At 35.5% G+C, this 27,904-nt stretch overlaps 2 protein-coding genes across 6 annotated transcripts in view; one reads left to right on the top strand and one right to left on the bottom strand.

The window, feature by feature from the left end:
• LOC132697481 (netrin receptor UNC5C) overlaps positions 1 to 27,904 on the bottom strand; it is a 472,678-nt gene that overhangs the window by 361,721 nt on the left and 83,053 nt on the right. The window contains exon 1 of one of the 5 annotated variants that reach the window (XM_060663050.1): positions 5,250 to 5,327. The exons of the other annotated variants lie outside the window; for them this stretch is intronic. The gene's annotated coding sequence lies outside the window, so the exon portion shown is untranslated. Of the gene's footprint in view, positions 1 to 5,249; positions 5,328 to 27,904 lie in introns of those variants that run through there. 5 annotated transcript variants of the gene reach the window in all.
• On the top strand, positions 25,563 to 26,429 carry LOC132696260 (uncharacterized). Its single transcript, XM_060660999.1, has one exon. It carries the CDS (start codon positions 25,563 to 25,565, stop codon positions 26,427 to 26,429), a length of 867 nt encoding a protein of 288 aa, XP_060516982.1.

Raw genomic sequence — 27,904 nt, 5'->3', positions numbered from 1 at the left:
ACTGCGTCTCTGGGGATGCGAGTTATCAATAAGAGTAAACGTGGTGCGAAAACGTTCCATGGTTAATCGAATTAACTGCTCTGATGGACGATTTTTTCGACGATAAAATGGACGTAGTGCGCGATACGTATTCCGCAAAGAACCATTCTTTTCGAAATAAAATTGCACTATTTGCAAGCGTTGTTCAGGCGTGAGTCTATTCATGATGAATTGCCAAACGAAACTTAAAGTTCTATACATCGAAAAAAAACACCCATTATTTTCATCGTCTGTACATATTTAGTATAAAGAAAAGACCAAATTATACTTCGACTGCACTAGAGATCATTTACAAATATAAATGATTAGGTAAGAGCTAGAGTTTGTGATATTAAAACCAAACAAATTATTTTTTGACCAATTTGAATATATTATTGGAAAAATCCACACCCTTTTTATTTTATTGTATATATTTTTATTGTATATATTATATATATTTTATTGTATATTTTCATGTCATCCGCATACGGCAATGCGTAATGCTTTGTTCTGTAATTGTTGTCTAATAGACATAACAGTGGGTTTCATGTTGATCCCTGTGGGACCCCAGATACAGCCATAAAGTTTAACCGCTGAAATTATAGTCAAGGACACCCCAAACGTCTTTCTATCCTAGTAATCTCCCTTCAAGGACAGATAATACTGCAGATAAAACCATTCATCGACCACCGAATTTTAAGTAGACCAGATGAAACCAGAACATTGCTACTAGGCCGAAATAACGGAAAAATGTTTCCACATACTTTTCTGCGATTGCTAATGCCGAAAAACTGCCAGTTGCAGCTGACACCCCCCTCGACTAAGCCCCGAACGATCCCCTCAACAACACTGTTGTTTTATATGAGGCGAAACGTTCCACTTCCCGTCGTTTATTCCGAAATAAAACCGAAAAAGAAGCCCAAGAACACCTTTTCGCCCCGTTTTTATAGGTCTGCCCGCTTTAATGAGCTTTTCACATTTTATTGCTTTATTAATGCTCAACAAACAAGATAAACGCTTTTTAGTCAAGGTGAATAACACCGCGTCGAGCTGATGCGTTGAAAAAAAATTTCAAGACAAAAACTCGAAAGTTTCACTTTACGAGTGTGTGTGTATATGTATGATTTATGGACTGCACGAAGACCATTACATTAAGCCGGCAATCATCGTTAAACGGAATAATTGCTCTTGGATTAAGCTGATGTTAAAGGCAAACGTATGGATGCGAACGTAAATATAGTGCGCGGAACGTGGTTAACGTTTCGAACGAATCGCGTTTCTACCCGAAGCTTTTGAAGTATTCTGCGCTCTCCTCAACCCGAGCGAATTTATTTGTGCACTTTTATCTCGCTCGAGTTCGAGATTTCGGTTTCTCTAAAGATTTTGGGGATCCCGGAATTGCCTAAGAATCGTAGGAATCAACTAGGAATCCTTCAAATTCGGGTTTATGAGAATCTGTTAGTGAGTATAGGAAAGTTCTGAAGGGGATCCGTTAGAAACTTTTCTAGAAAGAATCAATTCTATTGATACGCTTACTTATGAGAATCAACAATTAATGGTGGAAATGCAATATAAATCACAAGAATCACCTAGGAATCCTAGGAATTCGATAAATATTGAAAATTCAGCTAAGGAATCTAGGGAACTCGTAAAATTATCGCAACAGACTATGAACTGTGGGAATCCGCGCTACGCTTTGTATAGAATTACCGAGGAATTGGATTAATGGGACCCCACTATGAATGAGATGAGAGAAACTTTGCGATAAAAACACAATTCGTGCAGGACTTTTGGGATTCACCTAAGATTCCTGGAAATTCGATATAAATTTTTTGACGGGAACATCATTCGTACGGAATTTTAAAAATCTTTCAAATTTGCAAACTGCTTGATATGAATCAACCGGAAGGTCCTTAGGAATTTTGGGAGAAGATCACAATTCCGATTGGGACTTAGAAGAATCACGATCGATTCGTGGGAATTCGATATAAACCCCAAGAATAATTCGATACATTTTGGAAATTCGGCTACGAATCTTCCGAATTTGTAAGATGAATCGTGAATCGTAAGAAGAAGAACATAATATTGTTACCTATTATATTTAAAATTTGAGAGCAAATTAATGAAGATCGACCATGACACTGATACTGAAGAAATCTTCTGAATTCGTAAGATTTCTGACAATCAATTATGAATCGTGGCAAATCAGCTCTAGAAATTTTTTGAGAAGAATAAAGTTCGTATAGAATTACTTGAGAATCGTACAAATTTGCAAAGCAGATTTATAAAAATCGAATGGGAATTATAAAAATGTAATATAAATTTCACAAGACCATAATTCGAATTCAGTCTTATCAGAATTACCTAAGATTACCAAAATAAGAATCTTGGGAGTCATCTATTTTTTTGGCAGGAGTCATACTGCAGCCTCTAAAGAGGAATTACGAAAAGCATGCTCACCAAATGTGCTCACTTACGGAAATCGGCACCTAGACCGTGTTTTTGATAAAAATTGTAACGGATCAGATACAGATTAAATAAGGTGAATTTCTTCCGGGGCGGCAAATCTTCTGGCTCGGTTGTCGATGCAGGAGGAATCTAGAAACTTTCCAAATAGTATTAGAGCAGCTTGTAGAAGTTTCTTTGAAAAAATCGTTCTTAATATGTTAATATTCTTGATAGCGAAACTCTTCCCAACCGCGAAGATTACATCATTGCCTACCAAATTTAGTAATTATCCTATGGAAACCAAACCATGGCAACTTTAGACTTGCATTCTTAAAGAAAACATGATTTTTCATGAATCTCGAAAGGCTCAAAATCTTGATTATTGAAGCGATGATCGCTACATGTTGATACCAAACCTAAATCAGTCAGATACGAGCGCATATCATTTGTTTCACCGGCCACACAAGTAGCCCCTCTTCCCCACAGCGAACGCATAAAGACCATACTGGCTTTCTATGTCAAGTATTTTTAGAGTGTTATTATCCTTTGGAGCGTTTGCAGATTTTACTGCCTTCTAAAATTGTTTATATACAACCACGCGAGCGTGTTTCTGGTATGCGACTTGGTCGCGGCAACGATAAAAAGGCAATTAAAATATAACAACGCGTCCGGCAAATATGCGTCAAAATTTATGACTATTAACGGCCAAATGGGCAGTAAATATATCAGAATATTATTTTTATATCGACCCCTGCAAAAGCGCGAAACCACATTTTCATCGGTTTGGATCAGGTCACGGACGGTCTTTATCCAAGGTAAGGTTAAGCAGCACCTGATGATGACGTGTTCGAAAGTTGACTTAACAAAACTACATGCTGCTGCTGCTTCCCTATTGGCTATCTCCATACCTAACCAACGCATTATCATATATGCAAACACTACATCTTTACAAAAAAACAAAATAAATTTCGGTACATTATCACACAATGATAGAAAGTACTACTAAAAATGCAGCCCGAATAATAAAACAACTTTAATGCGTAATGTTAGTTAGTTAGTTAGAAATTTTCTTTCAATTGCTGACGTTTTGCCAATCATGCTGCTGGCTTCTTCAGCAGTAGCAGCTGTTTCATTTAAGCTCCGAAGGAAACAACAGGATGATAGTCGAAACGTCAGCAAGTTTTATTTAGCGACGCAGGAGGAATCCAAAAGTTTTGAAAATAGTATTACAGTAGCCTGTGGAAGTTTCTTTAAAAAATCGACTCGATCGTATGTGCTCATTTATCAATCATAATAAAAAACACAAAAAAAATTATTTTCAAGAGCTCTAAATACTAACGGTTAGATATTATGAACATTTGAATACATGTACAATATTTTCATTTACTGACACAAATCAGTGAAGTCACTAGAATCACCAGAATCTTCGTCAAGATTAACAATACGTGTAAGAAGCTGCAGTCTGTAAATTGCTTGTTCCCTGTTCACAACTTGTCAATTATTCCCTCTGCGTGTGTAACGGAATTTTGCCACATTTCAGGGGTAAGTAAAGTAGAGTGATATGGAGGTAATTCTATAAATTTTTGTTAATTTATTTCTAAAAGGTAGATGGTTAAGCAGTTGAGTATAAAATGCATTGAATTTTGGTATGGTAGAAACTACCATTTGTTTTACGGCTATAGATCCGAAAATCAAATACAGCCACACCCAGTAAGTGGAGTTTGGCTGTACCCAAACAACCATTAACGATCGCTTTTATCTAAGCTGATTTTCAATCAAATACGACAAACGAACAAAAACGCCATCGTGCGAGGCAGCGCCCGACTATAACAAAATGATTAATTATTTTTACGTGAAAAACGAAGTGAAAAAAAAGAACGCGTCTATGAGTATGTTGCTACCATGATTGATGATGTGTTTTGAATAAACCAGGACCTGTAGCAAACTCTGCCCTGGAAACATTATTTAAGCTTTCGGTTGCCTCATGGTCGTTAAACCTGTCAGCGACTGCACCCTGGGAATCGCGTCGTGTTTTATTTTTTCGCTGAGAAATGTGTTTGTATAAAGATTGTAATTTAGCTGAGCATCAAAAGTTCTTTTTCTGACCTCTTTTGTCTCCTATTTCACCAAAAGTCTGGAATTATCATAAATTTTAGTCGCAATATATTATGCAACACATTTGTTTTACGCCATTTTAGTCACGAGTTGGCCTGGCACGAGCGGAGCGAGTGCTTAATCAACGAGTGCGTACTGTACTTTTTTTTGTATGTTTTTGCAAAACAGCACGATGCATCCAGTGAGTTACGTATGAAGTGGTGACAAATGTAAAAATAACTCCCATCGCTCCCAAACTCGTGATTAAAGTGCCGGAATTCTCTGATGTGGCATGCGATTCAGGGTAATGAAGCGTCTTATAATGATAGTTCCCTCACACTCTATCAGTGTATCATTGTTTATTTTAGAATAAGTAGAAAAAATTATAAATTAATAATATCGTCCTCTCCCGAAAGAAAGTAGATGTTATTTAGTTGTAGCTTTCAACTTAAATGCAAATGCCCTCATTTTTCCTCTTCATATCGAAGGGTTAACATCTAATTTTGGTACCCACTTGCATTTAGTATAACTGGATTGACTAATCGAATTGAATTAATGGCTTGAGATATTTTCAAAAATTTGTTTATGTTATATTTTGAAATTTGATACCTGGCATGTGTAAACCGAAAAAATTCAGAAATTCAGAGATTTTAGAAATAAAAATGTTATAACGACTTTTTGATAATTACCCAGTAGAGCGGGGAAGTTGTCCTATGAAGACGTGGTCTTCACATTTCAATTTTCCTCAGAAATGCAGTCTGGAACAGCTCTACTCATTTTTCGATGCACATATTAGAATTACCCAAAAACCATCAAATCTCATCCAAATTGGTCCTCCCTGTACACAATTCTCTTTTTCCTGCCAATAAAATTTCGACTTTTATTTTGAAGATCCGGGAAAATCCAATGGAAACTCAGAAAAATCTAAAACTAATACCAAAAATTGAAATTTTCATGACAGAATTTTACCAAATAAAAATTTAATTTTAAAAATTTTTCATTTTGCGTCGCTGTATTCTTTTTATTAAATAATTTATGTGTTGTGTTGAGAATAGTTTTAAATGTAATACGCAAAAAAAGCACACATACTAGATTGAAACAAAACTCCAATTCTTCAAAAATTCAATTAAAATAAAAAACAAAAGCATACAAATTAAGAACTGTTTAATATAGAGTATTTCCTTCGTGGGCCCTTATTACCGCCTCCATAGGTATCGGGAGTACCTCAAAAGACCTTGAATACTATTACTGAATGGCATTTCTTCCGATATTCGAAAAAGTATATTTTGAACTTGTTCTACTTTGTTGTTGTTCTACTACTAGTTTCAGTCAAGCTCTGAAGAACCCAGCAGGATGATTGGCGAAACGTCAGCAATTTCGACCGACGCAGGAGGAATCCAGAAGTTTTGTAAAAAGCATTGTTCTACTGTTCTAAATTGGCTTCTGTGTTGTTAAATTTGCCATTATTTTTTATTTTTTATTTTGTCAGAGTGCCTTTATTATTTTTTATTCGTGTTGTCTCCTTCCAATTTTATTCTAAAGATTCGAAAATGCCTAGTTATATTTTGAAAATGGAGACTTAGTGACAAACCTGGATCGGTGTCGTGAGGTGAAATTTGAAAACTTCATGACAAAACTTTAAAATAGCACGCTTAGATGATGGAATTTCGAAAAAAAAAGTGTTTGGAATGCAATTTTGCAATAGAAGGGAAAGTCACGTCCGTCGCCGCCATATCATTAGCGCCGTCGCGAGGCGTTTTATATTTATCCGAGACGATATCGATGTTAAGGCATTAAAAACCCGAACCTCAAATTTACATTTTAATGTTTTTATTATTTTAATACTACGTGTTGCGACAATACGAGCCCACGATGTCCGACGCGTTTTATATAAACAATACCTTAATCAGTCCTTCGGCCCGATAGTCCGTAAATATATTCCCTTTTTTTTGTTGTAGGAGAAACAATGTCTGATTTACAATTCTATACCACGTTTTTTATATGCTAATTTAGTTGTTTTTTTTTAAATAACAGTTCGGGAGAAATATATAATAACGAATATCGAAATATCGAACGGGCAACAATTTTTTATGCGATCATGGTGCTTTTACGTTAAGTTTAAAATGATGTCAGCTCAACGCCCATATAAAGAATGATATTTACGAAAACTAAAACCAATTAATCGAAACTTCGTATTTCTGTCTTTCTCCTAATCTACGCCTCTTATTTAACTCTCAAAAGTTTTTTATTAATAAAAACCCTATGTCTGCAGTATTTACCGAAAACTAAAATGTATCGTAAGTAAATTTATAATGAATGTTACAAATTCTAGTTATATGCAGCAAGTAAATGAAAATAACAAATAAAAAAGAAACATATGAGAAGAAGAAGTTGCTAAAATAGATTATTATTATTATTATTATTATTATTATTATGCCAGATGCCAGATGCGAATGTCACCTTGTTTGCTGACGACACTGCCATTCTGTTAACAGCTAAGCATCAACGAATGCTTAGTGAAGATGTCAGCGTATCAACAAATGTTCTCCAGCAATGGTTTTCTGCAAATAACTTAGTCCTCAATAAACAAAAAACTCAAGAACTTACCTTCTCCTGCAGTAAAGTCGACTATCTGTATCAAAATAATATAACCCTCTTGGGATTCGTAATTGACAGGACTCTGTCATGGTCAGGCCAGATTCATGAGGTCTGTGCAACGTTGTCTCGGCGACTGTTCCTACTGAGACATCTCTATTGTCTATTGTCTAACCCCGGCGGCCCTTAGGATAGCCTATTTTGGGCTTTTTCATAGTGTGCTGTCTTATGGCATTGTGCTTTGGGGTGGGGTTGGATATACGGAAAGAGCTTTTCGTTTGCAAAATAAGGCTGTGCGGGTCCTCTGCGGTGCCAACCCGATTGCCCACTGCAAGCCCATTTTCTCTGACTTCCAGGTTATGACGCTGCCTTCTACTTATATATACCGATTCATCCTGTATATTCATGAAAACGCGGATGTCTATGGGACACTTGGCAATAGACATGAGTATAATACTAGGTATGTTGACAGGATCACCCCACCTCACTCCAGACTGACGTCCTCACAAAACAATAAGATTAATGTTAAACTGTATAATGTTAAAAAATCTACCATACAGACAATTTAAAAAGAGAATGAAAAGTTTTTTTACTGATAATCCTTTCTATGATATTAATGAATACTTGGAGTTGATCAAACATACTACACTTGAATAGACCACTGCGTTAGTGTGTTAGTTCTCAAAAATTGTACAACCTTTTATATTATATATATAAATTCTTTTGTATTGTTAACCTTTGACGTACCATTTGTTGTTTTTGTGACGTATCTGAATGGCCAATAAATTCTATTCTATTCTATTCTATTCTATTATTATTATTATTATTATTATTATTATTATTATTATTATTATTATTATAGAGAGCATTATTAAAACAAAAAAAGGACGATCAACATTTTATACAAAAGGAACAGAAAATGGGATAATAAATATTTTAAAAAACAATTTTGCTTCAGGAAAGGATAAAATTAATTAACAAATGTTAAAGTTTTAACACCCACCTTGATCCTGTATGTCATATAACTAGAATATTTGATTCTTGTGCTGTCATCAATTTAAAACTTCTATAGTAACACATATATCTAAAACAGGATATGGGTCAGACCTTGGTAACTAGAGATGAATGACTGTAGTACAAATTTGATGATGTTAAGTAGAATCCTGAAAATATGAAGGAAGAGTACCTATTCTACCTATCCTACCACTAACTTCAAAAATAGAGCAGCAATCAGTGTTGAAATTTTTAAGCAAATCAAGTACAAGGCAGTCCATTTAAGATGCTCCTGTACCTTTTCTTAATAAATACGACGCTGAGGAAAAAAAGTTAAATAAGAAAAGTGTTTGACCCTAAGTATATATTTCATTTCTAGTATTTTCATGTATACAGGATATTCTGTTCTATCAGGACAGTAACCAACTTTTTTTTTAACGGAACGCAATGAATATTTTTAAGAAATCTAATTATTTCCTTGATTTTGAGTATTTTTTGTCATACGAATTTTTGAGTCGTTTTTGAGAAAAATGAACTTTTCTATTTTTTACGGAAAACAGGTCTTTGGAAAAATGGCCATCTTTTCTAATTTAAAAAACGTATTTTTTTTAAATGGGACACTCTGTATTTAGCACTTCTATTTCGTTTGGGACTTAATTCCGTATCACTATTCTAAAATTGAATAATAGGCCCTGTGTTGGTAGAATGAGGAATGTTTACGGGGGTTAGAAAATGTTATGTAATTAGTAATATTAATAATTAATAATAATAATAAGTAATATTATATTGTATTTAACTAATGTTTAAAAGAGAACTTAGTTAGAATAGGATATTATATAGGTTTAGTTAGATTTAAAACAAAATAAACGAGTTGTTGCAGAAAATTGGCCATAACATCCAAACTACGAATTTTTGTAATAAAAGCCATTTAATAAAAATGAGTTTTTTTAAATTTAAAAAACATTTATTTATGGTCATTATAAGTATAATATATTTTCGCCATAGATAAGTCAAAACGCTAAATATTAACCACTCATATGCATCCACAATAAAAATATTATAATAACTGCGAACTAAAGGAAGACAAGTAAAATGAACAAATCCAAATTAAGGCTATGTTTTGTACATGGATATTCCTAAGAAGAAAATATATACCAAATTAAATAGAGAGTTATTCGGACAAATCGTCATGGAAATTTGGAAAGTCGACAATTTAACTTATTAATTTTTGAAAAATTAACAAAAGATGATAATAAACTGGTTTTATTGCTATTTTACAACCCAGGCCCAATGAGATATCGACTTTAAGGTTTTGTTCAGGGAAATTGGTGATTGGTTATTAGATGATATCCAGAAATAACTGACGGCAACTATTTAAAAACACTCGAAAATATGAGTTTTAAAAGATTTTAAAATATTTTAATAATACGTTCAAGTCTCTAAGTAATGATGATACGCCCACCAAGTTTGGCCAACACTCCGCCAAACACAATATATAAACAAAAGAATTTACACTGCTATTACTGACTTCTGTAGATAGAAAATGTCAGTAAAGTTTTGCTTATCCAAAAATGATACAATATCTAGTAAAAGAGATAATACCTCTATTTTGCTCGTTTCGGATAGCGTTATAGAATTGACCAGTCAAATTTGCCTGTGTCAATTCACCAGTCCATTGACCGAAATAATTTTAAAAATATAATGAAACTCATATTTATTAATTTATATTTTTTTATATTGTGCGTTACGTCGCAGTTTGGTCATTCTGAGCGCTAAATGGAGTCGATATTTCCCTAAATCGCTGAGTATAGTGTTCCTTCAAGAGGGTCATAGGTAAATTGGACATCACAGTCGAATAATGATTTATATAAAGTACATATTATTATTAAATAATGATTGATAATACTCTAAAATTGCGGGATATTATATACATTTTCATCGAATTTACCCAGACAATTAAGAATTGTTTAATTGACGGTCAGTTGACCAATCCCAACACTAGTTTCACATATTTCGGGTTGACTAAAATTAACCAGAAGTAATACTTCTGTCTTTAGAGCTTCGTTATTTAAGATAAAAATGCTCTTGTTCTTGTTTCGTTACTGAGAATTTGTAAGATTGTTTAGAGTGTGAGTACTCTTAGTTGGATGAAATGTGCGTTCTTGAGATGGTATTTGATTGGACGGTTGAAGTTGTCATAATTCACGTTGAAGATTTTCTACGCGTCTTCGTATGTCAGTGGCTCCCTCTCGAGATAAGCAAGGGTCCCGGCCATCAATCCGGCTTCTACGTGGGCAAGACGCATACACGCGCATAAACACAATTTTATCTGAAAGTTTTTCCTCGAGAAATTATATTTACTGCCGCTCGTATATCATCTTTATGTCGCATCGTTATGCACTCCCCTAAACTGAGGCTTTATTAAACAAACATAACTCTTATTTTGATTTACTGCGCGTTGTAAAACGCCGAGGACTCCAATCAGAGTTAGATATGTGAAAATATCAATTATATAACAAAGGCGTCGCATTTCGTTAAGATAGTGACTATTGTTTTTTATTTTTTTAAATACTTTGCGAGGAAATGAAGGTGGATCCTTTCAAAATTTAATCTCTGTACAAGATGATCCAAATTCGAGGGGGGCTACTGGGATGCCGCAAACCGTAAGAAATATGAAGTCAGATCAGAGAGAGGGGAAATCCGAAAATCCTCATTTTTATTTTATTTTTTTACGGTCTTCAAAAAATATTTGCAAACAAATGACATTTTGTCATTTCAAGTATGATGTTTCGGTTTTGTGGTTCCAGGCTGGCTATAAAGCAAGCACTTTTGTTGTTTGTTATAGACTTTGAAATAAAAAAGATGTTTTAAAATGTATAAGAACTATATGTTATGTATTTATTATAATTCAATCATAAATTTCAGAATTGTTTAGAGAACGCCACCTAAGCCAATATCTCCAATGAGTGCAGCCGCATCCAAATTTGTGGTGTGCCAAATTGGATAGAAATTTTTTGGCATTAAATAGCTTTAGAGAGTATAGTCACCGAATGTGGGAAGATAATATTATAAATATAGTAAATATTTTAGATCCATATTTTTTTTATAACCTTAGATTAATAGTAGATCAACCAGGGTCAATCAGACATTTTGAAAATGAACTACAAATAAGGAGAACATTACACTCAAACTTTGAAATGGTGATGAAATTAGGCAGCTAGAATTTTGTAATCAGCTTGAAGCAGATGATGATGATTTACAACTCACTGTCTATTTAATGGGCGTAATGAATATTATTGGTCCATAGAGAATCCGCGGCAACATCAAGAAGTGAGATCACAGAGCGTCCATTAATATTTAAGTAGGTTTGTGGAATAATAAGATCGTAGGTCCAATAATATATGAATATAGCTTAAAGTCCGAAAGACATCAACAATTGATATTAAATAATATTTCCGATCAGTTTGATTACGAACCAATAAATATTGTGCAATCGTTGTGGCGGAAAGAAGGCGAAACACCTCCTTGCGTCGCAGTTTTCTTAACTGTTCATCATCATTTATCCCGGTTTGGGCCAGACAAACTAGGAGCGTAAAGAAAAAATATCAGAAAGGTGGCCATCTACACAAAAGAGGATAAATCGAAATGTTCCAACTACAGAGGGATCCCCTAATTAACTCTGCTTACAAAATATTCTCAAATATTCTACCACACAGACTAACCCCTTATACATAAAACTTCATGGGTTGGATTTAACATACAAGTCAACAATAGACCAACTCTTCACTCTAAGACAGCTCCAAGAAAAGATGGCGATACAATAACTTCAGACAGACAATATGACAAAAGCTCATCCAGAAAATCAAATTTTGTATATTTGTCCACCAGTTTCGAAATACACAGTGGACTAAAGCAAGGTGACAGCCTATCACCGTTTCTTTTCAACCTAGTACTAAAGAAAGTTGTTAGAGCAGGTCCCAAATTATTGATAGCACATGCAGATAACATTGACCTCATTGGAAACTTGATCCTAACCATAAAAGACATTTCAGATAGATCGAAGCAGCAACAAACAAAGTATGACTAAAAATCAACGAATAAAAGACAAAATTCATGTGCAAAAAACATAACAGGAACAGATAGAACACGTCAGTCAATGTAAGTCACTCTCATTGACTGCGAAGAGGTCTTTGATAATGTCAGGCCTGAAGTTCAAATAACATACCTTCAGGAGCTGGATCTAGGGAATAGAGATTTGAAACTTATAGCCAACCTTTAATGGGATCAACAGGCGAAAATACGCCTGCACAACTTAAAATCAGAGTTGATGTTTTATAGGCTTTTCGCAGAAGCATCTGCAAATATGTTTTCCGCTAAAACCAAATGTATGTTTGTCTTTAGCAACAATATACAGCTGAATGGCAAATTCAACGAGTGGATAGTATAAATGTTTGGATTGCGTTGCAAATAAGAAAATGGAACTAGAAATGAAAGGTGGATAGGCCAAGAAAGGACAACTTTTTTCAAGCCCAAACCAGGATCTAAATTTGAGACTTTGATAGCGAATGGTTAAGTGGCCGGTCCTTTTGTCACAATAAAATTGAAGCCTTCGAAATGTGGGCGTTAAGATCAAGTAAGAAGTGATGATGTGCTTAGAATGGATGAGCCATTGTACGTAAGAATTAAAGAATTGAGGTACAGGGAAAGATTGTAAGCAGAAGACGGAAGACTAGAAACATTCGCCAATGGAGAGGGATCCATGAGTTCCTCCGCACTTTAAGAAAAGGAACAATTTCTGTTTTACAACTTTAAATGAAACAATGTTTTAACCAAATACAATTTGTGATGTACGATATTTTCTTTGTTTGTGTTTATGTTTATAAAAAAAAACTGGCTTTTCAGAAATACTCCCAAAAATGTCTTATCAGAAACCCTATTCTTATTCGAAAACAATATTTCCAGAAATAAAAATATTATAGATGCTTCCCGAAAATGCAAACTTTTGAAAATGCTCCCGCAACTCAGAAAGTAGACCACGTGTCAAAATAAGGTTTGGAACTTATCTCGAAAATCTCATTTTTCACTCATTTCCAGCGTCCGTTTTAAATCACTACGGAACATAAACTAGTTATTTATATTATCGAGAATGGAATAAAACTAAAAACCGGGAGCGATTTATTTTCCGAGCAGCCATCGTCGACATTTTTGGTTGCCGGGCGAATTGCTATAATAAACATTTTAATAGGTAGTAACGTAAACGCTTCGACAATTTTTTCTCCCGCCCAATGCCCCCGTTAGCGTTTTCACACTTTCACGAAAATAAACAAAATGGGCACTTGTTGAAGTGGGAACGCACTAAAAACGATCGGAGATAATAAAAAACATCATCACATTGGATGAGTGTTGAAGGTGGATTTAAAAATGTTCGACAAATGTGGTGAAAATATCAGAGTTGTTTTTTTTTGTAAGCGGGACTCCCGGAATATATAATGTTTTTGGATTCTCCGCACAGAGGGGAATTTCGGCCAAAAATCAGAAATGCCAACTTGAGAATTTCAGGCTAACCTCATTAGCACTTAATTATATGGTTACCCGTCTCTAGTTACTGGTTTATTCTAAACATTTTCACACTTCAAAGTTGACATTTGTGGCAAGTAGTGTTATTTTATTATGAGTTACTTGTTTTTTATTACGAAAATGTTACAAGCTATATTGGGGTGTCACCCTAGTGGTAAGTTATTTCTAAAAATCTACATAGTATATTCCTATGTACAGTAATTTATAAACAGGCAGTTTCATATTAATATAGTAACAGAATTGAAAAAATGTGGTTTTCACTTCACACTAGTATCTTTATTCCATGAATCCCAAGAGAGGTTGGATTAAAAAATCCTTACGGCAATTTGCAATTTTTTTTTATATTATTTTTTCAAATAATTACATTGAATATGACAAAAAGCAAAACAGCATGGAAAGTTAAAAGATATAGGGAATTTGAAACCAAATACGCGCTCTCGCCAGTACTTTTTACATTGGTGTTGGAGGAAATATAAGCAGAATAATATGAACGGGAGCCATAGTCAATAATAATCACCAATGTTTATGAGATCGAAAATCAGTCCCGCCTACACTGACACAGTGATGGTAAAGTCGTGGAGTCAACAAAAGAAGCATAGACAAGGAGAACTAACAATGAATGAACTGATATAATGGTACTAATGTTTTGTGAGAGCGCAAAGGCTAAGCTAGTTGGGACAGGGAAGGAGAGAATGTGGAAAATGGTATACAGAAATCCGATCGGGAAAAAAACAGTTGGACAAAACAACGATGGAGAAACAAAACTTAAAAAAACTTATTACCTATAAACGTTATTAATCGAAAATAGAAAGCAAAAAAATAGAAGGGAGGGAAGAAGACTAGAACAACATAATTCAGCCCTAGATCGAAAAGGTCTATTGAGCAAATTAATGCAAGCCAAATTTACAGTGAAATGCCAGAATCGACCGTATCTTACATTCAAAGTCTTCGCTTGGCAACACAAGGAAACAGCAAATTATAGTTATTAATTGCAGTTTCTAAATTATGAGCTTTATAGTATCTAGCTGCCTGTCTTATGTGGAGATGTGATCATTTTCTAAGGTTAATATGCAAGTGATTAAAAAATGAATATGTACGTTACTCTTGTCGACATAAAAATTTAGAAATCACGTAATCAAAAATTAAAATTTTAGCAACTTGCATTTCGAAAACGATAGCCGGGTGGAATAAGTTAATCAAATTCTGTAATTAGCATCCTGTAAAGTACATAATATATTTGAATCGGTGCGTTCCCATAAATCACCAATAACGACAACATGCCACCATATTAATATGTTATTCGGGTCGATTGCTACTCTATTATTGTAGATTTGCCGTGTACAACATTTTGCCGCTGTTAGAGAACACCGGTACTTGCTATTAATGGGATACATCGTCATAGATTGAATGAATGTACTTATGGACATAGCGGATCTAGTTCGATACGTTGTTAGCCGTGTAAACACCCTTCAACAAGACCGCGAGTAGATCAAACGCGGTAGTAGGAGGAGCTTTTGACTGGGACGATGTAAAATAGTCCACAAAATATAGAATGATTGACACATATTAAATCGAAAATCAAACTTTTGATGTATATTTTCCTATCAAACTCCTGCTACTACTACTTTACGTGCAACTTCTAAACCTAATTTCAACATTTATTTGAGAATCAGTCTCCAAAATATAAAACAATGCGATGATTTTAGCATCAAACCCCTTCAGCTACTACTTTAGGACTATATAGTCAGATAGTCAAGATTCCACATTTTTGTCCTTCTCTTAAATGATATGATGAATTATTTTTCACCCTTAATCTGTTGTCACTTTTTTAACGAGTTGATCAAACACTTGCTTAAGATGTTTCATTTTGAATGTCACTACAAGAACTGCTAAGCTCTTGATGTAGATTTTCCTATAAAACTCTTGTTGCTTCTACTTTAGTACTATGGTGTCAAGTGGTCAAGTTTCCACATTTTTGTCCTACTCTTAAATGATATGGTGGACTTTTATTCACCAGTAATCTGGTGGCACTTTTTCAATGGTTTGGTCAAATAGTAGCTTAAGATCTTTCATTTTGATAAGTTCCATAAAATTTAGCTCGCAGAGATATAATACAGCTGTCAGCTTTTCTTTATATATAAAACTCTTTCGCGCCCCCGTCAACAAATAGCTGTGACTAGCAAATCTTTGAGTTACAATGCCGTTGAAATGTTATAACAAAATTCCCCCCAACGCAATAAATCTTGACCATTTAAGTTCGAAATCAGAAAGCCTTATTACTCGGGATAAAATCTGTGCATTTGCATGTTTTTGGCTCTCGTTTTTTGAGTTTGTTTCCCCACGATTTTTTGTTTTTTTCCTTTGCTTGATAATATATTTTTATTTTCAATATTAAAGTTTATGTGGTGAATTTAAAGACCAAAAAACCGACGGGATTTTCTTGGTTATTTTGCAATAAAATGCATGATTTAGTGAAAACACCAAAATCATTAATATTAATTTTAAATAAATGTTTTTTATTTTTGCAATTATTGTTTATTACAAAAATAGTTTTCAAAAATATCCGAATTAATTTCACTTCGAATAGTCCCGTATAACATTACTGAAAATTTACCAAACCCTTTGAAAAACCTCTTTCTTTTAAAAAATGGATGATCATTAGTCTATCTAGGCCGTCCATGAAGGCTTGGTCGGCACTGATTTTATTTTTGCCTTATCACTATATTTCGTACTATTTAAGTAGTCAGTGATGAAAAATGGCAGCAAACCCTATTTATTAGTATCGGATTTGGAATGTGGATCAACAATAATTTTATTGCTATGCCTATGTTCGACACTAAACTTCGATGGAACCGGGTTAAATTTCCCATATTAATCTTTAATCTTTGCCATAATTTTATTTATTTTGATGACTCTCTCAATCTGTTTTCTCTTACGAAGTTTAAGATAAATATTAACAAGAAAGCAACTTATTAATATGCATCATGCTAAAGTAGCATATATTCGGAGGTACGGGGTTTGTTTTTGAGGGCAGTAGGTGTCTTCAAATGGTGACACAAGTGGTCATAATTCCTGCAATTCCTGCAATAACAACTTTTAATTAACTAAAAAAGGCTTAACAATTTTAAAATCAAAATAAATCAATTTCTTGCTATTTTTATATTACTGAACTTTTGAATTTCTCTAAAGTATCGTTTTTGTGTAAGTCAAATGTTGTTTACCTGTATTTATATATTATTAACTACGTGTTATATGTATCGCAATGTCATTCTTTCATACATTGTAATGTATCACGGAAATAAAAGTATTTCCAATTGTAGATATTCTTATGTCATTGGAAAGGCGAAATATGCTGTTCTCTTGATTGTTCAGTATTTACTATTTCTTCAAGAAAGGAAGTAACTTTATATCGGATAAATGGCTGGTAACTACATACGTAATCTGATGATACAAAATCAGATGCCATCACGAAGATCTTATTGTTGGCTTTGTAGTGGGACGGTGTCAAATAGTTCGACATCATCATCAATCATCCCGAATTGTTGAATTTGTTATTTGGCCTCATCGAAATTTTCCTAACCATTTAAATTCTATAAACCCTATCATATGTGTCACCATTGAATTAGAAACTAATAATAATCTTCAATTATTGATCTTCTAGATTACATTGAGTCATTGTGTGTAAAGAAAACCTACGCACACAGACCGATACCTTAATGCATCGTCACATCAACATCCGGCTCAAAAATCATAGGTCTTGTTTACAGAGCCGTCCAACTACCTCAACCAGAGTAATTGAACTGAAGAATTGCAACACCTCAAATCTGCTCTTCTCTCTAATAATTATTAAGCGTTCCATCACAAAGTACACTTCTTCACAAGCTTTCAAAGATAATGAGTCCCAAAACAACCCCACACTTATGTTAAAAAAAGATTTATCACTTGTCCAAAAATACATTGGAGAAACTCGATGAAAAATATAAATTTTTAAATGTGGGCACAACTTTGCTTCAAGGTTTCTACAACTCGAAGTGCATTAGACAATTTTGATTGTCTGTCCAGAGAAAAACGAATCAATCCGATAGTAAATCGCTTTTCCTAAAATAGAAAATATTGAAAAAACATTCTAGGCGTTCAGCTGCGAGAAACAAGACACGGGCAGAGATTGATGCCCGCTTTCGGTCAATTTATGCATTTTCCACGAGAATAAATTCACTTTCGACCTAAATTGATACGTTCCGTTGAAATTTGGAATGCAAATGCGTTCGGTATCGACGGAGGTAACGACGTTATACAGGGCGTTGCGACGTTGTCGGCAATCGCGGTGGCTCAGGCGTTCAACGCGAAAAGCATCAAGGTTAGAAAAAACAGGCAAATTTTGTCCAAATAAAGAATTTAACTAAATTGTGGGGTTGTTTTCGGACTCATTATCTTTGAAAGCTTGTGATGAAGTGTATTTTATGATGGAACGCTTAATATCTCTAGCGTGGAAATGATTAGAGAGAAGAGCAGATTTGATGTGTTTCAATTCTTCAGTTCAATGACTCTGGTTGAGGTAGTTTGACGGCTCTGTAAACAAGACAGTTGATTACCTATGATTTTTCAGCCCGATGTTGATGTGACGATGCATTAAGGTATCGGTCTGTGTGCGTAGGTTTTCTTTACACACAATGACTCAATGTAATCTAGAAGATCAATAATGGAAGATTATTATTAGTTTCTAATTCAATGGTAAAACATATGTCAGGGTTTATAGAATTTAAATGGTTAAGAAAATTTCGATGAGGCCAAATAACAAATTCAACAATTCGCGATGATTGATGATGATGATGTCGAACTATTTGACACGTCCTACTACATAGCCAACAATAAGATCTTCGCGATGGTATCTGATTTTGTATCATCAGATTACGTATTTAGTTACCTGCCATTTATCCGAATAAGGTTCCTTCCTTTCTTGAAGAAATAATAAATACTGAACAATCAAGAGAACAGCATATTTCGCATTTCCAATGACATAAGAATATCTACAATTGGAAATATTTTTATTTCCGCCAGACATTACAATGTATGAAAGAATGGCATTACGAGACATATACAAGTAAAAAACATTTGACTTACACAAAAACGATAGCGAAATTCAAAAGTTCAAAAACAGGCAGAAACTGATTTATTTTGATTTTAAAATTGTTCAGCCTTTTTTGGTTAATTAAAAATTGTTATTACCATTGAGTCTGTTCATAGTCAAAAGGATCTAAGATTACCGCAATTGCAGGAATTATTTATTTATGTGGTGATCAACGGCGATTCTACAGTAATGTATCAGCAAGATTATATGTACAATATTATAAAAACGAACCATAACTAAAGTTAAATTATTAACAACTTCTTTTTATAACAAATAATCATAACATTATTAACATTATTCACGTTGCTGACATTTTAGAGTTTGTTTAACTTATACTGGACATTGAGAAAACATCATTAAGATTATTACACTAGTTGGCACTTCTTGCAATTCGACATAACGGTGAATTTTTTGCAGAGTTTGTTTTTCTAAAAGAAATGGATCAAATTTCACTGGATCGAAGATTGACTTGAAATATATTAAGACGAACCAACGAGAGCACCTCAGAATTACTAATGTTAGAATTAATTATTTGATACAAAAACAGGATATTCTTTTTTGTACTAACGTAGATGAAATATTTACCCAAATTTAAAAGCAAATTGTTGGCGTCCCAGAATTTCATCAACCTGTCTAAGTCTCTTTGAATTTTTAGAATATCGGTTATATCTTGAACACTTTTAAGCATTTTTAAATTGTCTGGGTAAAGAAAAAATTTGAGATTATGGAAACATGCGCGGATGTTATTAATGTATATGATAAAAAATTAGGGTCCCAAATGTGAACCTTGTGGGATGTCAGATATAAGCGTAATTAAGTCCGAAATGAAATCCTGAAGTGAAAGTGACCTTCTCCTCAGATATGAATCAACGAATTTGAGGAGGGAGCCACCGACGCACGTTCTCCAGCTAAAACAACTGTAAACCGTCACTGAAGCTATTTTTATTGAGTTTAAAAAAATAAATTCGAAAAATAATCAATAATAGCAGTATTCATTACTTGTAAAAAAAACAATTTTATAAATAACAAAAACGGACATAAAGTCCCACTCGATTATAGTAACCCTTTACAAACACTCAGTGTTTGCGAAAAGGGCTTTGCAAGTCAATTAGTTAAAAAGAATGCATGCAGGTTTTTTCAAAACAAATGCGAAAAATGTTGTTTAAAATTGACAGAAATGATTAAAAAAAAAACAATGAAAATAATATATTTATTCATATTGTGCGTTACGTCGCCGTGGCGTCTTTCAGAAAACTAAATGGAGTGGATATAATAACGGCAGATAACACTCTACAATCGTAAGATTTTTTTTTAGAACATTTTGTTCGAATTTGATTAGTCAATTGACTAGCCCCAACACTATTATAAACGCATTTTGTACCATTCTTTTTTTAATTTTGCGTTTTATTTATAAGTTTGCTGCTGATTTTTTTTCATTATACTTCTCCGTTTCTAAGAAAAGTAAATACTGACACTTTTTGCGGCGTTTTTATTGCTTAATTGGACATTATTATTATTATTGTTATTATTATCATTAGTATTAGTATTTAAATTGAGAAATGAGAGATATGGTGTGCGTTTATGCGCAATGCAATTATAAGTCGTGTTGAACATCGGTGTTTTCCTAACATTTATGACCATTTGGGAGCTTCAAAATCTTTTCGTCAAAGAGAGCACAACGGGATAAGTCCTAGAAATATTGCACTAGATCAGGAAGAAGAAATCCTAATCCGTGTCGCTGATGACCCACAAACAAATTCTGCGTCAATATTTAGTACAATAAAATGACAAAGTTTGCTGCCTTCTGATATGCAAGAGTAAATCTTTTTACCTTTGTTCGAAACCAACAAAATGAAGATCTTAGTTTTGTTAACAAAATATTATTTACTGACTAAGCTAAACGTAGAGGCATTTTTTATTAACAGCCAGACACTGGTGGCAATTAGAAAATCCTCATTTGATATAGGACAGATATTTTCAGCAAGAATACGGGATAAAGGTCTGGGCAGGCTTAGGAAATAATGTACTTGGAGGAGATTGAGTACTTGGACCAATTGAATTTCCTTCAAAGTTTGATGCAACGACGTTTTTACATTTTTTTCAACACGACCTCATAGATTTGTGAATGACTTAGTACCACGTCACTTTGCGCTAATTCGAAGAAATTACCATAATTTAAACTTTCCCCATGAATGGATTGACAGAAGAAATCCGCTTCTTGAATGAATTTTAGTTTTTGGTGCTATATTAAATTAGTGATTTACAAAGATTTTATAAACAGTCATGAAGGTTGATGAGGCTGTTAGTCAGTTCCGAAAAGAAAACTCATTTTGGCAAATAAACATCTACTTTAAGTTTTTCTTTTTTCTAACAATTATTGAGTTTTCATAAAATGTGCCCAGTGTCTCAATTTTCTTTAACAAAAAAAATTTTTATTTAGAAAATACCAGAAAAGGGCCTTCTGATTTCAGAAATTAAATTTGAGAATATGCAAAAACAATATGATGGTATTTTTGCAAATAAGTATGTGCAGATGGTGCCATCTACAAGTTATGTCTAATGTCTCATCATTCTTGTGATTGTATTTTTAAAATTGCGAACGTAAAACACGGTCTATTTGAGAAATCGAAATATTTTGACCCAAAGAATATGCTGGTATTCTATGGTCCATTCGATTTGAAATACACTGTATAATAAAAAATATTTTGGCTAGTATAGAAAATATTTTGTTTCGTCTACAAAATATTAAAAATTATAGCCGACAGTCTGTGAAATCTAGTTACTGTTGCGTTTAAGCATCCATTTTGGTTGCAACGGTCATCGAGAACTGCTTAAGTGGCCTGTCGAGTGTCTATGAAATACGGCAACGAGTGTCCCCTTTGCAAAATCCCACAAAGTGAAGCGTCTCCGAAGGGGACAAGTGTTACCTACGTGGGTCGGCGCTGCCGCTGTTTCTGGACAATGATTAATGCTTTCTTCAGGTGAATTTATTGATTTTACGGGCAATTTAAGTCCGACGCTAAATCTGTAGCTCGACGTTATTGCCCTCGTTTGTTGGGCATTCGATTCGAAACCACCGAAAGACTAACGAAAAAGATGGCGCCTTAACGGAACATTTATGAAGCAAGGGAGCGCAAATAATGGCAAAAGGAATACAAAAAATACCATTCAATGAATTGAAGCTTGAACTTAATACAGTATGGAGCTTCTTGTTTTGTAGTTTATAGACCACCCAAGGTTAACCTTGCAAACTGTGTGAAATATTTCGATAGTTTTTCGTCAGGCGTTACACCCCAGTTCTGAAGAACGTCAATGTCGATATTTGCATTAACCATTCTCTAGTTCAATATTCGTTCGCAAAAAAGGCTATATCAGATCATCGAGGTATTTTCCTGAGTCACGCTTAAGATTTTTTGGTTGCTTCTAGATTTCTATAGATTCTAGGATTTTTCGTTGGTACATGCAAGAATTTTAGTTTTATTCAATAAAATTTGATGTCTGGTTAGGTGATTCTGCTCGGCAACTACTGATGAGTTTATTTGTAGTAGTCTTAAGGCTCTATCATGTGATTTGAGCCTAATTGATATACTGTATACTATCTACATCTACATAATAATATCGGTCAATCCATCACACTGCCCTTAGAAACGAGTTTAAAGAAAAATATAGAAAGCCATTAAGCAAACTGCTTAACACATTTTTAAACTCGGGGAACCTGACGACCGCTGAAAATACATGGGCAATACCGGTTCTTACATACTCCTTTGGAATCCTTAAATACACAGATACCAACCTCCATGAGCTAGACAGATCGACTCTAAAGATCTTCACTAAGTTTAGAGCTTACCATCCCCGAGCAGCTGTCGAGAGAATCTATTTAAGCAGAAAAGAAGGTGGACGAGGCCTCATCGACGTCTATAAGCTATCCCGGGACCAAGAAGAAAAAATGAGAATCTACTTCCAGGAATCAAACTCTTAATTTCTTAAAGCAATTGTCGCTGTCGATGAAGGATACTCCGCTCTAAATCTAAGACACCATACAGAAACTCTAAGGCAACCAGGGGTGAGTAGGAGTGAATCATTGCAAGAGAAATCATTGCATATTAAACACCCGAAGACTCTACAGGGTGAGCACATAGACAAAGAGGTCTCACTCGCTTGGTTGAAAAAAGGCCAACTCCATAAAGAAACCGAAGCATTTTAGTGGCTATCCAAGATCGTGTGATAAAAACCAAATCGTATGAAAAAATCTGTCTAAAGTAAAACGTGGTGGACATATGGTAAGTATGGTGAAGTATGGTAAGCCTTGAAAAACAATTGAACATATCACGGCGGACTGCCCAGCGCTATCTAACACGGCATACCTGGGCCGCCACAACCAAGTTGCAAAAATGGTCTACATAGAACTAGGAAAAAAATATGGCCTCCTATATAACCCCCCGCCCTATTATCAATACTCACCAGAACCTGTACTGGAAACCAACACCCATCTACTCTATTGGGACCGGCTGATAACCACCGATGGAACTGTAGAATTCAACCGACCTGACATTGTGGCCATTGACAAATAAAACGAACATGCATTTATTATAGATGTTTACTTGGTGAGAACGTTTCTAAAACGGAAGTCGAAAAAATTACGAAGTATGAGAACCTGGCAAGAGAGGTCAAAAATGTCTGGAAACTCAAAAAAGTAGAGATAGTCCCCATAATAATTTCAGCAAACGAAGTCTTTACGATGCACCTAAAGAAAAATATCGATATACTAAACTTACCAACACGATTGTACGAAATCATGCAAAAATGCGTAATTCTTCAGACATGCATGGGAACGGGGAATGGGGCAGAACTATGAAAAGAAAAAAAAAGTATCTAGTAGAAAAGAATGAAATTTCTCTCCACCAGCCCGAGCCTACCCCAAACATGTAGAAAACACCAGTTATTGGGCAGGTGAAAGTTTCAGCTTCAGCTGAGGCAAATAATAATAATAGTAATAATAATAATAATAATAATAATAATAATAATAATAATTTCCTCAGGGGCTCACAATTTGTGAGTAAGGGTGTGGCAATCCCGAGGTGCCCTAGCTGGATCCCTCTTTGCTTCACTTCCTTCTACTATTCTTGGGTGGGGTCCCTTCCTCTTCTGCCTTTCCTATCGGTCTCTCTTGACCAACTCTTGTTTTTTTCCGTCCCTGACGCTATTAGGCAACGAGGGCTAGGGGTCTTTCTTTTCACGCTAAATTAAAAAACCTTATGACGACCTGACGATGGACATGGAAAACCTTGAATAAAATTCATGACGGAACAACATAATATAAATTCGATTACGGTGCAGGGGGACTCGGAAACCCCAGTGCGCGCCCAGGTTGGTTGTAAAGCGGGCCAGTCTAGTGTGACAGAATGCGACCGCGACTCCGAGGGTGGAACTCAGGCTCTCTTGAGTTTTGATGCTACTGGGTTAAAGACACGGGAGAGAAGCTATAGCTGGTCCGGTGTGAAGGATCATTTTGCAAAAAGAAGTCTGATAGGAAGATCCCCAACGCGGGCCAATACCAAGAACACGGAAAATCCAGCCAAAAGGCCTAGAGAGGAAACCTCGCCAAAACAGGAAGAGACAGAAAATAAGGAGGGACTCGCAATCAAAAAATTTATCGAAGATATGGATGTATCCATCCAGACAAATATAAATACTAAAAAGGAGATCAAAGATTCGGTAGTAAGGTTAAGCAGCATAGCTAGCAGGTTAAAAGGCAGAGAAATACAGATGTGGCTGGGAAAAGGCGGAAGTAGTAAGAGTAGTGAAACAGAGAAGAACTCGGCAGCAACACAAACAAGCAATGAACATAATATGGCAGACACAGAAACGCAAACTGTATACATGAAAGTATTGACAGAGGAGAAAGAAGCAGAACTCATAAGGGAGTCTCTGAGGGCAATAGAATCCTTAGATGATCTTTTGAGAGCAGTAAAGAAGACCTGGCCCGAGGCGGCATAAAAAAATGTAAAAATCGAAGTGGGAAACCCCCTTTCAAAAAGTTCTGGAGGTGACCTGGCGATATACTCCGAAGACCCTGAAATGACTAAAGGTATCAGTAGGATTTTTAAGGAGAGATATCCCGAACTCACGTTGTTGGGAGATCCAAAAGAGACTACTGAAGTAGCTTACCTCACTACCTCAGTAAAAATTGGGAGAATGGCAACAAGCGAACGTACCGTATTCAGGCTCTGTCCACTGGGACCTGTGAGCGATGAAAGAAAAAATGAGGAATTGTACAAGATTCTGGTAGGCCTTAGAGAGACAGCAATCAAATTGGGAACGAATAATATACAGATGCCAATACCCGACAGGTATGAAACTGAAATGGTCAGAAAGCTGCTCGAAATGGCATTCATCGACACAAAGATAGGGATAAGCCTGCACGTGCCGAAACAAGAAATCAACAGGAACGCGATTAACACTACAAAAAAAATTAACCAATTAACTAATTGTTAAGGCAGGGAATAAAACATATGCTGAGCTACTGAGGAAAATGAAGACCAAAATTAGCCCTAAGGAACTAAATATAGATATAAAGCAAGTAAAAGAGACAAAAATGGTGAAGTTCTATTAATCATGAAAAGCAACAAGGCGAATACCGAGTTATTACGTACGTAAATAGAAGCTAAAATATCAAAGACAGAAAACAGAAAAGACAAAACTAACAAAAATGATGCAACATCTAACACAACCAGTGACAACAGACAGGAGTAGGAGGGAACATTACCAGGGCCAACACGAGGACATCAAGATTATGCAAGGAAATGTTGATAGAGGCTCAAAGGCGGTGGATATGTTATATAAGATGGCCGAAGAACGTGGGACGGATATTGTCCTGGTAGCAGAGCCAAACCGGAAGAAATTGAAAGGTGGGAAATGGATTCACGACCAAAATATGGACGCAGCGATTTATGTCCCAGGAGGCCAGATCAAGATCCTGCAACATGGTGCAGGGGTTGGTTTCGTATGGGTGGAGACACCACATATTATAATCTATAGCTGCTACATATCACCAAACGTAGACATTGTCACGTTTGAGAACTTTCTGCATAAACTCAGGGAAGATATGAAAAAACAAAAGAAAGAGATGGTCATTGGAGGAGACTTTAACGCGAAATCCTTTCTGTGGAGCCCTAAACCAGAAGATAGGAGAGGGGAATTACTATCAGAATGGTTGGCTGAAGAGAACCTCATTGTACACAATAGAGGCAATGTTCCAACCTTTATCAGGGGAAGCAGTGAGTCATACATTGACATAACATTTAGCACCCAAAAGATAGCCAGACAAGTAATAAATTGGAAAGTCCTTGAAAAAGAAAACCTGAGTCTCCATCAGCATATCCTGTATACAATCACTGGAAGCAATTGGACAGAGCTCCAGAAACCCAATACAGCACAGTGCTGGGTAATAAATAAAGAAAGGCTTACCGATCTGTCTCTGGAAATAGGCAGACAACTCAGAAATGACTTAGCAACAAATGAGTGCGATAAGACCTTTGTAAGGAAACGCAGCAGCGCAAGAAGACCGGTGTACTAGTGGACAGCAGAAGTGGCAGAAGCGAGGAAAAAATGTATTGAAAGAAAGAGAAAGATGGTCCGAGCGAACAAACGTAGCGATGAATCAGTCAAGAGATTATGCCATGATCAATATAAAACAGATAGAGCCCAACTCAAAAGAGCAATTTCTGAGGCAAAAAAATCTGCATGGAAGAAAGTGATCGAGGAAGTAGACAAAGACATATGGGGAAGAGGATACAAGATTCTTACCAACAAAATAAAATATCCACCATTAAATATGTCAGATGAAAAGCAATTACAAATTGCTAAGTCACTTTTTCCGACTCGACCACTTCAAAAGTGGAACAAGGTAACAGTTCAACCTAGGGACATACCTCTGTTTACTGTCGAAGAACTAAGAACTGCAGTTAGAAAAATAAAGGATAGCAAAGCCCCTGGACCGGACAATCTCCCTCCTGAAATTATAAAGACAATTGCGAAGGATTATATTGAGGAGTGCACAGACCTCATGAACAAAATATTGCTGAAGGGAGAATTTCCTAGTATATGGAAATTGGCGCGACTTATCCTTATAGAGAAACCAGGTCAAGATAAGAAGTATAGACCCATATGCTTAATCAATGTAGCTGGTAAGCTACTGGAACATTTGCTGGTAAAACGTCTCAAGGAAGAAATTGAAAGGACTGGCGGACTGGCAGAAGAACAGCATGGGTTTCGGGAAAAGAGATCAACTATCAGCGCTTTGAGAAGGATACGAGAAAAGGTAGACGACGTAAAACAGACACCGTGGGGAAGGAGGAAGTTATGTGCTCTTGTCACGGTAGACGTCGAAAATGCCTTCAACACGGCACCATGGTGTGGTATATTGGAAGAGCTTCGAAATCGTAACATAGCCCCTTATCTGTATAACATCATAGCAAGCTACTTCGAAGATAGGCGTTTAAGCATAGGTGAGGCAGCGCAAATGGACGTCACATGCGGGGTCCCGCAGGGATCAGTAATAGGTCCAACCCTATGGAATGTGTATTACAACGGTGTATTCCGAATTCCTGTTCCAAATGGTATTACCCTTGTCGGATATGCTGACGATCTGGCTATCTTAGCAGAAGTAAAAGAAGCCGAGATGATGGAAACAGTAGCCAACCATGCCCTTTACAATGTCACGGAATGGATGAAATCTAAAAACCTGAAATTAGCCCCCCAAAAAACGGAGGCAGTCCTACTTGTTGCTGGAAGGAAAGTTAAAAACATTTCAGTCACAGTGGAAAACACCACAGTTCAGAGTCAGGAAGTAGTCAGATATCTAGGTATAAAACTAGATAGAAACATGTCCATGGGGGCTCACATCAGAGCCGTAACAGAAAAGGCCAACAACGCCTTGAACAACATCAGTCGCCTTCTACCAAAAGTGAATGGGCCTCGTGAAAGCACCAGGAGGATATTATGCTCAGTAATGACTTCAATACTACTATATGGCGCCTCAATATGGGAGCA

Source organism: Cylas formicarius, unplaced genomic scaffold (genome assembly GCF_029955315.1).
Source record: "Cylas formicarius isolate icCylForm1 unplaced genomic scaffold, icCylForm1.1 PGA_scaffold_1__22_contigs__length_36826433, whole genome shotgun sequence".
In the NCBI taxonomy this organism is placed as follows: domain Eukaryota; kingdom Metazoa; phylum Arthropoda; class Insecta; order Coleoptera; family Brentidae; genus Cylas; species Cylas formicarius.
The sequence above is the reverse complement of the archived record's forward strand: the minus strand, read 5'-3'. Positions and strand labels throughout refer to the sequence as shown.